The sequence below is a fragment of the Garra rufa genome, chromosome 20 (assembly GCF_049309525.1).
Source record: "Garra rufa chromosome 20, GarRuf1.0, whole genome shotgun sequence".
NCBI classification, from domain to species: Eukaryota; Metazoa; Chordata; class Actinopteri; order Cypriniformes; family Cyprinidae; genus Garra; species Garra rufa.
Window position 1 is genome coordinate 24,644,014 of NC_133380.1, and position 14,330 is coordinate 24,658,343.

General features: G+C 36.9%; 1 protein-coding gene across 1 annotated transcript in view; it reads right to left on the reverse strand.

Annotated features, from left to right (window-relative positions):
* Window positions 1-1,436: 1,436 nt before the first annotated feature.
* The window catches only part of LOC141293482 (inactive N-acetylated-alpha-linked acidic dipeptidase-like protein 2), a 247,038-nt gene continuing 234,144 nt past the window's right edge, over window positions 1,437-14,330 (reverse strand). The window contains exon 14 of the mRNA XM_073825517.1: window positions 1,437-1,623. Within this exon, the coding sequence (XP_073681618.1) occupies window positions 1,437-1,623 (187 nt within the window). The remainder of the gene's footprint in view (window positions 1,624-14,330) is intronic.

Here is a 14,330-nt window from a genome sequence, read left to right on the forward strand (position 1 = left end):
CAGTTGTTTTCCATGATCTTCCGGGTCTTTTGGTGTTGCTGAGCTCACCGGTGCGTTCCTTTGTTTAAGAATATTCCAAACAGTTGTTTTGGCCATGCCTAATGTTTTTGCTCTATCTCTGATGGGTTTGTTTTGTTTTTTCAGCCTAATGATGGCTTGCTTCACTGATAGTGACAGCTCTTTGGATTTCATCTTGAGAGTTGACAGCAACAGATTCCAAATGCAAATAGCACACTTGAAATGAACTCTGGACCTTTTATCTGCTCATTGTAATTGGAATAATGAGCGAATAACACACATGGAACCATGGAACAGCTGAGAAGCCAATTGTCCCATTACTTTTGGTCCCTTAACAAGTGGGAGGCACATATGCAAACTGTTGTAATTCCTACACCATTCACCTGATTTGGATGTATACCCTCAAATTAAAGTTGACAGTCTGCAGTTAAAGCACATCTTGTTCGTTTAATTTCAAATCCATTGTGGTGGTGTATAGAGCCAAAAATGTTAGAATTGTGTCGATGTCCCAATATTTATGGACCTGACTGTATATTTGCCATTCTGGCTCCACTTTGGTGGAATGTCACCCAATCAAATTGCAAACTCAATTCAGCCCTCATTAACACATGCCTCGGTTCGGCCTGGATGAACTATAAACTAAAATCCTAACCCTAATCTATGACTACTTCATTCACTAAACAATTTTTACTTTACAAACTATACCACAACTGTATTGCCTAAATGGTTTTCTAATATCAGAACAATCATTAACCTGAATTCTTGTTTTGTTGACTTGACCTGTCTTAGTATAACTTTAATTGGTTTACCTGTACTGTACAAAAAAGTACTTTTTCTACAGATTCTGATACAACACCCCTGAGAGACTATCACAGTAGCACATGCCACTGATGCTTCTTTTCAGCTTTCTCTTTTCAATCAGACATCTACAGTATCAATACATTTTGCATTATGAAGTCTGACTCCATGTTGATTTTGAGTCACAGCATTTCCCTTTTTTATCTATGAAAAAGTTGGACTAGTCTTGCGCAAATAAAAAAGATATTCTTAAAATGTTTCAAACATCAAGCCGAAGCTTCTAGTCATCCTCTTGGGTTTATGTGACTAGAAATGTAAGTGATAAACCTGCTGGTGTTTTTCCCCCAGAACAAAAAGTCTCAACCCTGCGAGCTCCCTGACTCAATTCTCATTAATCTTCCTAGAACCATTTTTGACCGTCATTAGAGGAACGAAAACAATAACTTAGTATTGGCCTGAAGAAATTCCTCTGGTGAACCTCAGGTTAATAGTGCACCTAATAATGATACCCTCTATTTCTCAAAGTGTCTTCAGATCTCTTTGAAACTTCTGTGCCGACCAGAAGTTCTCAGGATTTGTATCGCATTGTGATACCGTGAGGTTCGGTCTCTTGCCAAATGTCATTTCGGGATGTCACTTTCATTCTCGAACAGGTCGAGTCCACTTTGTATGAGTTTGTCGGCTGAAGTGATGGCGCTGGATACCAGAGACAGGGACTTGTTGACGCTGTTGTGCCAAGAGATGTCCAGGGCGTCCTTCAGGATAGAGAAGCGTGGAGTTTGTCTGCTCAAGGAATAGAGAATGTTCCTGTGAGAGAGAGAAATACAAGAGAGCAGGGTTTTCAAATGGAACACGAAGTTATAATAATATTAAATTCAAGGAACATTATTAATAAAATGAATAAGATATAAAGAAATAATGGTAACGCTTAACAATAAGCAATATATCATTTGTTAAAGTCCCCCCTTTTAGACAAACCATGTGCCAATCCATTACATCAACACCATTGATTAGTATTTTCTCCTTAAAACTGTGGTTGCCCAAAAGCTGTCCCAGAAATGCGGTTTGAAACAGCCCTTTTTTTTTGCTATGTTACAAAATTCAACAACCAATCACTCACTTCAATGGATAGATTCATATCATTAGCATGCAAAATATACCAATAGGATTATCAGCACAAAACCAAACATTAAATAGAGCAAAACCGCTAGCCGCTAACCGTTAACTTGAATAATAACCCGCGGCAACAGTGTAAAAGTTGCCTGGAGTCAGAAGCACCTTTCCCGCATTGGCATCTGCACTTTATATGCTTTATATGCACTTTCAGAACAAAAATTTACATATAATGCACTCACTCCCTTGTCATGCAAGATATTCATGTCTTTCTTTCTTCAGTCGTAAAGAAATTATGTTTTTTGAGGAAAACATTTCAGGATTTCTATGCCCCCGAGTTTGAACTTCCAAAATGCAGTTTAAATGCAGCTCCAAAGGGCTCCCAGCCGAGGAAGAAGGGTCTTATCTAGCAAAACGATTGGTTATTTTCTAAAAACATTTACAATTTATATACTTTTTAATCACTACACAGAGTACACACAGAGCTAGACAAGACGAGCATTTGCAGTTAAAAAGTATATAAATTGTAATTTTTTTTAGAGAGTAACAGATCATTTTGCTAGATAAGACCCTTCTTTACTTGGCTGTGAACATTTAGAGCCATTTGAAGCTGCATTTTGGAAGTTCAAACTCGGGGGCACCATAGAACTCCATTATATGGATAGAAATCCTGAAATGTTTTCCTCAAAAAACATAATTTCCTTACGACTGAAGAAAGAAAGACATGAACATCTTGGATGACAAGGGGGTGAGTACACTATCTGTAAAATTTTGTTCTGAAAGTGAACTACTCCTTTAAAGTCGTAAAGAAATTATGTTTTTTTATTAAAATATTATTAAATATTTTTAATAATATTTATTATTTATTATTAAAACACCTGTCATTGAATTTCGTCTTTGTGTGCCTTCTTCAACACACACCCGTGACAGTAGTAACCATGTTTTACTACAAATACCATGGTTAATCTATGGTTAGTGTAGGAAAACCTTGGTTAATTTGTGGTTACCATGGTTTAACTATAGTAACCATGTGTTTTATTAGTATATTTTTATCTATTTATCTTTTTTTTTAGAATTTAAAATATAAGACATTGATAAGTGGGATCTCTGATTGAAGTCCTTTAAAATCCAAAAAGTAGTGCTTTAAAAGTCCTTGCAAGTCCTGGAATTTCATTTAACAGTATCTGTATGAACCCTGATAAGTAGAAAGATTGTTTAAAAAAAAAAAAAAAAAAAAAAAAAACAATAAAAAAATAATAAAACTAAAAATAATTAACTGAATAATGAATAAAGCAAAAAAAAAAAAAAAAAGGCAAAAAAAAAAAACTTGATTAATAACATTAATCAATAGTAAAAAAGTAATAGTAATACAAAAATAACAGATACATTCAAATAATAACATTAATAATGACATCAATAGTAAATAAATAAAAATACAAATAGTAATACAAATATAAATAAATTAAAATAACACCATTTAAAAAATAATAAATTAATAACAAATAATCAAAATAATAATTTAAAATAAACCACAAAAATAATATAAGCAATCATACAAAATAATAATTAATAATCAATAATTAAAATAATAAATGAAAATAAACCACAAAAATAACAATAGCAATCATACAAATTCAAATTCAAATAAATTAAAACAAGCATTAATATTAATAAAACATAAAACGGCACTATTAATAAATACAAATAATACATTAAAATAAAACAATAAAATGCTAATAGTTAATAACTGTCTGCAATACTGTGAATAATATGGTCAACTATTGCCATATTTATATTTCAATTAACACTAAAACCGCTTCTGCATAGTCACATCAGATTATGTAAATGCTGCCAAATACAGCAGTGAAAATCATTTACATTCTAGAAGAATTAAGTAGTTGAACATGTAAATACTATTGCAATCTGAACTTGTTAATAATAATATCTAATACATCTCTAACATCTTGCAATATCTCTGTTTGAGAAATGCTGCTTTAGTAAGCTCTCCTGTAAAGCAATGTAATTTTTGGAGACAACGAAAGCTGAATCGCTTTTGGCTCTTCAGACTAGTACTCCAGACTGATTTCTGTCTAGTTGCAATGCTAATTTGCTCTAGCTGTGCTTATATCTAAAAGAAGGTAGATTTAGGATATGCTGCATGTGTTTTTCATCATGCATTTAGTTCACTTGACTTTCAAAGGAGGGTGGAGACATACTACAGTAAGAGGAAAATGCATAACACACATATACAGTCAAGCCCAAATGTATTCATACCCCTGGTAAAATCTGATTTAAAGTTACTTTTATTCAATCAGCAAGTTTTTTTTTTTTTTTTGACCAGAAATGACACAGGCTTCTCCCAAAAGATAATAAGACGATGTACAAGAGGCATCATTGTGGAAAGAATTATTTCTTAGCTTTTATTTACATTTGAACAAAAAGTGGCATGTTCAAAATTATTCATACCCTTCTCAATAATCAATAGAAAAGCCTTTATTGGCTATTACAGCAATCAAACGCTTCCTATAATTGCTGACCAGCTTTTTGCATGTCTCCACTGGTATTTTTGTCCATTCATCTTTAGCGATGAGCTCCAATTCTTTCAGGTTGGAGGGTCTCCTTGCCATCACCCTGATCTTTAGCTCCCTCCACAGATTGTCAATTGGATTTAAGTCAGGACTCTGGCTGGGCCACTTCAAAACGTTAATGTTTTTTGTCTGCTAACCATTTCTCCACCATATTTGATGTGTGTTTTGGGTCGTTGTCGTGCTGAAATTTCCACTGGTGTCCAAGGCCAAGTTTCTCTGCAGACTGCCTGATGTTGTTGTTGAGAATTTTGATGTATTGCTTCTTTTTCATGGTGCCGTTTACTGTGGTTAGGTTCCCTGGTCCACCGGCTGAAAAACACCCCCAAAACATTAGGTTCCCACCACCATGTTTGACAGTGTTTCTTAGAGTTGAAGGCTTCTCCTTTTTTACACCAAATGAAGGCTACATCATTGTGGCCAAACAATTCAATTTTTGTTTCATCTGACCATAAAACAGAAGACCAGAAGTCTTCTTCTATGTCCAGATGAGCATTTGCAAAGGCCAAGCGGGCTTTTGTGTGCCTTATCTGGAGAAGTGGTGTCCTCCTTGGTCTGCATCCATGGAACCCAGCGTTGTGGAGTGTCCGTTGGACTGTCTGCCTTGAGATGTTGCCACCAGCAGAGCTCAGATTCATCAGGATGGCCTTGGTGGTGATCCTTGGATTCTTTATTATCCTCCTGGCCAGCACAGGTGTCACTTTTGGCTTCCGACCTCGTCCTCTGAGATTTTTAGATATGGTCTTATAGCCCTTTCCTGACTTGTGAGCAGCCACAATGCGCAGCCGCAGGTCCTCAGTGAGCTCCTTTGTCTTAGCCATGACTGTCCACAAACCAACAGCAAAGAACTTCTGTTTTTCACCTGTTGAGTTGATTAAAACAGCTGTTCTCAATAAATCAGGGTAATTAGGATGCTTTAGAACAGCTTGGACTATTTGGAATGGTATAGAACTTTAGAATTTCCCATAGGCTGTGACAGTTTGCAAAGGATATGAATAATTTTGGACCACCTTTTGTTCAAATGTAAATAAAAGCTTTTTTTTCCCACAATGATGCCTCTTGTACATCATCTTATTATCTTTTAGGAGAAGCCTGTGTCATTTCTGGTCAAAAAAACTTGCTGGTTGAATAAAAGCAACTTTAAGTCAGAATTTGCCAGGGGTATGAATAATTTTGGGCTTGACTGTATGTTCTGTCAGCTACTGTACCAATGAGCACACATTCAGATACACAGAGCATGAATACAAAGCAAAATCAATACAAGCATGTCTTAAAACAACCTTGGAGCAAGCACTCATGTTTTCAACTGTAATTTGCAGAGAAATCACCTGAATTCCTGCATGACAATATCAACAGACTTTGGGCCATTTTCTTCACGGTTCAGGGTCACACATTGATTTCTGTTTTTGGAGTGTTTTAACCAGCTTCACACACCTGACCATAATAAACGAGGCAATTCCTTATCTGTGACCAGGTTGACTGAAGTTCAGAATGAGCCTGTGACCTTCAGAAAGCAAAGTTTATATATAAACTTTATAATGAACTCTCTTGCTAACTGGAAGGTAGAAATCACACAAGAACAGAACTGGTTGCAGAGGTAAATTTAGAGCTGGAGTAAGTGTGTTAGCTTAGCGTTTGTTAGCATTTTAACAGAATTATGAAGCTTTAAAAAGACAGTACAGTGAAAGGCCTGAGAGCGTTTCATATGTGTGATTTATTTGAAGTGAAAGACTGAAATGTCCACATCTCAAACACTCTCTCTTCATTCCCAAAGGAAATGGTTATCCCTTTTTTGTTTGGCCTGTGAGTCATATCACTCAGAAAGAGGCTCTCCATCATTCTTAAAGAAACGTTCAATACAAGTTAAGCTCAGCAGACAGCATTTGTTGAATGTTGATTACCAAAAGACATTTACACTGACTCACTCCTTACTTTTCTTTTGCTTTCTTTCTTGCTTTCTTTGTCCTTGTAAATGTCTTTAGATGTTCTCATATATTCGCTAAAACACATACTGTACATTAATTATTCTGTAGAAAATGTGTATCATAAGTATGTATATGTCACAAGCGCGGTCTCTGTGGCTCCCTCTATCCCGCACCAGCGGGAACCCTCACCTGAATACTGACTACACTACCCACAATCCCGTACCTGGGAACTCACGCTTCCGGTTCCGGATCACCCGGGGCACTTCCGTTATGGCGGCCATATCAGCGTGCCTCGCCAGCACACTCACTGCGAAGTTTTGCCGGTAATGTACCCAATCCTAAGCGTTTTCATTCGGACTGTCTATCTGCTGCCAACTGGACTGTTACTGTTGTGTGTGAACCTTTTCTGCCTGCCTTTTTGTGACCCTCGCTCTCCCAACGGATTATTGATTCTGATTGCCGCCAGCCCTGACCCCTTTGCACGGACACTGACTACTCTCTTGGATTTGCCTTCACCACATCAGTCCGCCATTGTTGATCTCAGCCTGTTTGACCTGTCTATTCTTAATAAACTGTTGCAAATGGATCCTACGTCTTATGATTCTTCTGCTGCCGCACCACAGTATAACTGCACTTGCAGATAATAGCAATGAAATGAAAGGCCATTTAAGTGTACAAAGAGAGCACACTCTCTTATTCGCCTGTATAAAGATGTAGTCAAGTCCAACTTGGTGAGTAAAATGCACTCTAATATTCAGCTAAAAGCATTTATTTTAATCTAAAATATAGTTTATTTTCATTTAATTGCATAACATGCAGTTAAGTGTCAGAAAACATTTAATTAACTTTGCACTTAAAGGGATAGTTAACCAAAAAATAGGACAATTCTGTCATCATTTGCTCACCCTCATGTAGTTTCAAACCTGTATGAGTGTCTTTTTTTCTGTTGAGTACAAAAAAAGAAGAAGAATATTTGATAACACAACAGTTGATACTAGCTATTGACTTCCATAGTACTCTTGCTTATTATGAATGTCAACTGTTTGTTTAAAAGGAACCCTGATTAAGACTTGTATGGCTTAATGTAACGTAAAAGATGTCTCTTATTGAATTATGTAGTAGAAAACCCATGAAAGATTTACATTATTTTAAAAAACTCACATCGTTTAATACATATTTTGGACTATGGGGGGTGCCATTATTTTAGGTGGTCTACTAAAAGCCTTAAAGGCATCAGGGATAAAGTGGGGAGAACAAAGACATGAGTCTTTATCCAGTTTTATTTATCCACAGGCATCTTCCCATTTTTTCTTTTCTTCTTATCACTAGGAAAGCAGTGAAGACTTGCATCACTTCTCTTGTAGCCCTTCGACCTAAAAATTACCAAAAGCTGCACATTATATTAGTATTTTATTTTCAGAGTTGTGTATTCCGAGTTTTGTTGCAGTGAAAATAGTAACAAGTAGTTCCAGTAGCTCACAAAGTACAACAATTTCATGTCATTGATGCAAAAGGCACTACACACCAAAAATAATGGCGCCCCCATAGTGTAAAATATGTATATAACAATGTGGATTTTTTTAAAATAGCGTAAATCTTTCATGGGTTTTATACTTTCTACTCACATTTCATTATTTCACTCATGATTTGTTGATTCAGAGTTGTGTTGCAGTAAAAATAGCAACAGATAATGCCAGTAGCTCACCGAGCGCACCCGTTTTACGTAAAATAATGGCACAAAATATAGTATATGATGATGTGGTTTTTTCAAAATAATTGAAAATTTTTCATGCCGTTACATTAAGCCAATCTTAATACCCAGAGTTCCCTTTAAAGTTACTAGTTTTACAGGTTTCCGACATTACGTTACAAAATTAAAACACCTTTGCCAAAAACACAACCTCCACAATCCAGATGGAAGATGCAATGTAAGACCTATACTGATCCACAAGGTTGTTCACTTTCCAAGTCACTTTTTTACAATTTTAGTCATACCTTTTTCTTTTTCTTTTTTACACCAACTGTTGCTAGAGGTCTTTTTATATAACTCTCCATGAAATCTTTGAGATATTGATCTGGGCTCCCTGGTAACACCACATACTTTGTTTTTAATGGAGAAAGAGTTCTCCTGCACAGCAGCTACAAATCGAGTTTAGCGTACGCAGCGGAGTCCCCTGCGTGGGTCCAGATATCATCTGTTCTATGTCTACTGAATATTGGCATTTGTTTTATCTGCAGGAGCAAACCCTCCAGAGTGTCTGTGAGTGCTATTCTTTCAGGCATTGAGGTCAAACTCTTACCTGAAACCTGACCGCTTGAGAAACACTTACGTTTGACAAGCACATTCAATAATGACACAACAAAAAGCTAACAAAAGAGTCTGTTTAAAGAGATTATTGACTGGAAAAGTAACACTTTTGTCAGGATTTACTTATTCTTATGACATTTCTAACCCACAGGAATTAATTTTTGGCACTAATGACCTAAAGACGGTGCCCATGGACAGGACAACTTCTAAAAAAGTACCATAAAAAACAATAGCAATAACTTGTGTGCTTGAATCCAAGTATCCTGAAGCCGCATGATAGCTTTGTGTGAGAAAACTAACAAAATGTAGGTTGTAGCTTTCAAATGTCACTTGAATATTTGCTTCAGAAGACCTCCAATAAAGGGGTCCTATTATGCTCCTTTACAAAGTCTTTATTTTGTTTTGGGAGTACACTAGAATATGCTCTCATGCTTGGTGGTTCGAAAAACGCATTATTTTTCACATAATTTACATTATTACAATAGCTTTCTCCCCAGGCTGGCACAAATGTCTCGATTAGTTCCGGGTTTGATGAAGGTCTGCCTTCGGAAAAACAAAATATGTTGTGATTGGTTAGCAGTCCCACTGCGTTGCAATTGGCGAACAGTTTAGATGGCGTTTCAGTACTGCCACGCCCCTTCCTGTGTACAACTGTTAGCGCAAGCTGGATTAAAGTGATTCTTACGTTTTAAATATGGATATTTTTCTTACAAAAACACATCGGATTGCTAAAGGAGGCTTTTACTGATAATAGGACCCCTGGAGCTGTATGGAGTACTTTTTATGATGGCTGGATGCACTTTATTGGACTCAACACCCATTCACATGTCTTTATAAAGCTTGTCATACAGTTTGAGAAGATTTGGAATATAGTCATATGGGCCACTTTTATCATACTGTGCTTAGTCACCTTTCACTGTCATTCAAAATTGTAATTTTGGTGGGAACTGGGGTTCCTGTGAGTGCCTATATCGTACAAAACAAAACATCTTTTTACAGTCTATTTTCAATTGCGGCACTGGTGAAAACTGATTAATAAACAGAGACACAAGTGTATAAAACACAGGGGGTGAAACAGTGAAGATCACTGAGAGGGTGTTAATTCTCACAGGCCAGAACCCAAAGAGAGATAATGAGCAGGTACCCTGACGAGTCTCTCCACACTTCATCCGTTTGCTTCCTCTTCTGTTAATTTAATAAAAACCACTCCAGGACACGCTGTTTGCCGCTGATTACAATTGCATGTCGCTTTGATAATAACAGGGCCCTCCTTCAGTCCAGATTAGCAAAACCAACAGACGCCGACAGCGGCGGCGTCAAAAGAAAAGTCAAAGCAGAAATGCAGCACCCAGGGAGTGTTGTGGACCTTGGGCATCGATGCAAGATCAAACAAGCATTCACCCAAACACAAAAAGGGGAAATAATCGGAATGTCCATTTTGATTGCACGCTGTGTTGTCGGCTACTCCATTATGGATCAAGCTGCAACACAGTTCCTATCAACAACAAACGCACATCTGTAAATCCAGGTTGAGAAGGAGCATTTGAGGACACCGGCTGAAGATCAGCACTTTATTCTGCTGAGCTGAGGAGTGAATCACAGTCGACTGAGGGATTTACTTCTATTCCCTGCGAGATGATGATGATGATGATGTGTGTGTGTGTGTACCTGCGATAGTGTTTTACCACATAATTCTGGCTAAAGTCCTGCGGTTTTGAGGTCTCCTCCACAGAGGAGGTCATAAGAAACCATTAACTCCATAATACAGGCCTGTACTTTTTAATATTGTGCTTGACCTTTTGTTCACTTCTTGCATTTTCAAGTATCTAATCATGGCTGTTAAAGAGAACAACTAAGAACACTGGATTTAAAGAAAGACACAATTTGTTTATTTAATTAGTCAACCTAAGATGCTTTTGTACTGTATATAGAGTGGAGAGCAAAATTAGAGAACAGGGGCTGGGGCTGTTTTGCTGCTTCTGGACCTGGAAGACTTGCTGTGATAAATGGAAAAATTAATTATGCTGTCTACCAAAAAATCCTGAAGGACAATCTGTTTGTGACCTCAAGCTGAAGCGAACTTGGGTTCTGCAACAGGACAATGATCCAAAGCACACGGCAAATCCACCTCTGAATGGCTGAAGAAAAACAAAATGAAGAGTTTGGAGTGGCCTAGTCAAAGTCCTGACCTGAATCCTATTGAGATGCTGTGGCATGAACTTAAAAAGGTGGTTCATGCTGGAAAACCCTCCAATGTGGCTGAATTACAACAATTCTGCCAAGATGAGTGGGCCAAAATTCCTGCACAGTGCTGTAACACTCATTGCAAGTTATCGCAAACGCTTGATTGCAGTTGTTGCTGCTAAGGGTGGCCCAACCAGTTATTAAGTTTAGGGGGCAAACATTTTTTCACAAAGTGCCATGGGGGTTTGGATTTTGTTTTCCCTTCATAATAAAAAACTTCATTCAAAAACTGCATGTTTTGTTTACTTGTGTTATCTTTGATTAATATTTAAATTTGTTTGATGATTTGAAACATTAAAGTGTGACGAACATGCAAAAAAAAAAAAAAAATCACGAAGGGGGCCAACACTTTTTCACGCCACTGGATATGACAAATTTTATTTATCTGGCAGCATTCATCCAATTTTCACTGTGATTTCAAGATGGCAGGCTGCTCTAAGGTGACTGAAACTCTGTGACTGGAGGTTGTCCAGATGAAGGCCAAAGGGATGACCCTTTCAGCCATTGCAAGAGAAGTTGGTCATTCCAAATCGGTGATTTCTTGAAAGAAAAATGCATGAGAAGGATAAGACAGGATAATGCAGAAACTCTCAATGGGGAATCGGTTCAGCACTGCAGCTGGAATTACTTGCCAGTTCAGCTTGCAATTTGCCTCAAAGTTATCGTTAAGAAACTCTACCAAACTACAGTACGGAATGACAGTATGGAAGAGAGTGGAAAAAGAGTGGATGAAGATCACACCAGCGCAGTGTGAGAAAACAGTGATGTCCTGCGGCTGCAGATGTGCTGAAGTCAATCAAAACAAGGGCTTCTACACTTCCTACTAATTTCTGACAGATATAACCCTCCAAAATTTTGCTGTAATCTTCTTTTGTGGCTACATTAGTTAGTGTTCTCAAATATTCCTTTAATTTTTGAGTGTCTGTTTATAGATTGTTGTCTAATTTTGATCTCCACTTAAACGTAAATACTCTAGACTTACAGGACTTATTGCCCAGCATTGTTGGATCATGCAATCCCAGCACTGCTCTCTGTGACAGCCAAAGCTGATGACATCAGCACAATGGCTAAATGATGGTTACTTCAGTCCATCGACCCACGATTCCCCCTTAGGGTTATCATGGGACTACAGGCTAATAAATTCCTATAGACTGCTACTATAATCTTGTGCTAATTACGGTGTTCCACTACGGACAACCAATAATCTTTATGATCATTCATTTTTTATGAACCTGTAGGGGATTCTTTATAAACTGTATCTGTATGATATGAATATAAAATAAAGAGCCAATACAGATTTTTTTTATAAATGCAATATAATTGTCACACTAAGAAATAAGCATTTCTACACTGTGGCTCAATATTACTGCATTTCTGAGAGGAAGTAGATTTTTTTTTTTTTATGCATTTGTTTGGTTATTTATTTATTTAATGTTTCATTTTCAACATGAGGCAGTCGTTCCGACACTTATGTCTGGGGTAACAAAATGTGACAGAGATGTAAATTAGCATGTCTCTCATTAGCATCTGTCCCTGTAGACCATGGGGAAGTGATGTCATCATTCACTCCCTAACAAAAACACAAACCGGTTGTTTTTGGGATGGTTCATCTGAATCACTTTTTAAGAAAACTTTTTCTTTACGTCATTAGGGTTATTTCAGATAAACAGTCCACACAGCACTGCCAGGTACATGCTGATGCAGTTTAATGTGCCAAAATATATCAGTATGGCCAGAGTTTTCAAGCAAGTTCAAGTTGGTGTACCTCAACTGACAATGCAGTTTAGCACTCACTGACTTACATCCTTTGTTTTTAATTCTAAAATTAACTGTCATGTCATGTACAGTATATAGTCTTGCAAAAGCAGATTTTGAGGGAATAATAATTGGAACACTAGATTGTGTGTTTATCAGTATATCTATCCACTATAGAAGTGAAATTATTGTTTGAGATTTTTGGTTCCTCGCAAACACCTTCTCAGGGAAAGTTCCTTGACATCTGCTAATGCATATGCACATGGCTTTTGAAGATGAAGAAAAAGAAAAAAATCTTTATACAAGGTTCTTAAAGATACTATAAAATAAAATCTATTTCAAGGACTTTTCAAGCACTACTTTTTTGGTTTTCAAGGACTTAAATCAGAGATCTCACTTATCAAACAATGTCTTGTATTTCAAATTCTAAAAAGAGAGAAATAGATAAATAAAAATATGCTAATAAAATGGCAAAAATAAAGTGAAGCACATGTGAAGTATTACTGCTAAAGCATTATAAAGTTTACTAAACTATTACTGTAGTAAAACTACAGTGTTTACTTTATTAGTGTGTTTACTTTATTTCTTATTTCTTTGTTTTGTTTGTATAACTATACTCCCTTAATTTGATGCTTTCTACTGCTGAAAAAACTAAATCTGAGATCCTGATCTGAATCAAATGATTCGCGATCTGCACTCCGAAGTTCCGATCTAAAGCAAACCCATTTCAATAATTACTCGCGATCCACAATCTGAAGCCCCAATCTCAATACAAATTTGTGAATCCACTCCAAAGTTCTGACCTAAATCAAATGATTCAAAATCCACAATCTGAAGTCCCATTCTGAATAATGATTCACGACCCACTCCAAAGTTCCAATCTAAATCAAATGATTCGTGATCCACAATCTGAAGTCCCGATCTGAATAATAATTTGCGATCCAAACTCTGAAGCCCCAGTCTCAATGATTCACAAACCTACTCCAAAGTTCCGATCTAAATCAAATGATTCGCGATCCACGATCTGAAGTCCCGATCTGAATAATGATTCATGAACCCGTTGGATTGCATGGATCCACGCTCTGAAGCCCCAATCTCAATAATCATTCACAAACCTACTTCAAATTTCTGATCTAAATCAAATGATTCGCGATCCATGATCTGAAGTCCCGATCTGAACCGATTTAAAAGTTCCAATCTAAATGAAATGATTTGTGATCCACATTCTGAAGTCCCGATCTGAATAATAATTTGCAATCCATACTCTGAAGCCCCGATCTTAATAATGAATCACAAACCTACTCCAAAGTTCTGATCTAAATCAAATGATTCACAATCCACGATCTTAAGTCCCGATCTGAAAAATGATTCACAAACCAGCATTTTAGATCAAGACTCAGATCGCGAATCGCAAATCATTTGACTTAGACAGGAACTTTGTGTATCATGAATCGTTTGATTTAGATCAGGACTTTAAATCACATATTGCGAGTCATTTGATTTGAATCTTTAAACGCGAATGATTCACAAACCCATTCCCATCTAAATTGATTGATTCAAGATACACGCTCTGAAGTCCTGACC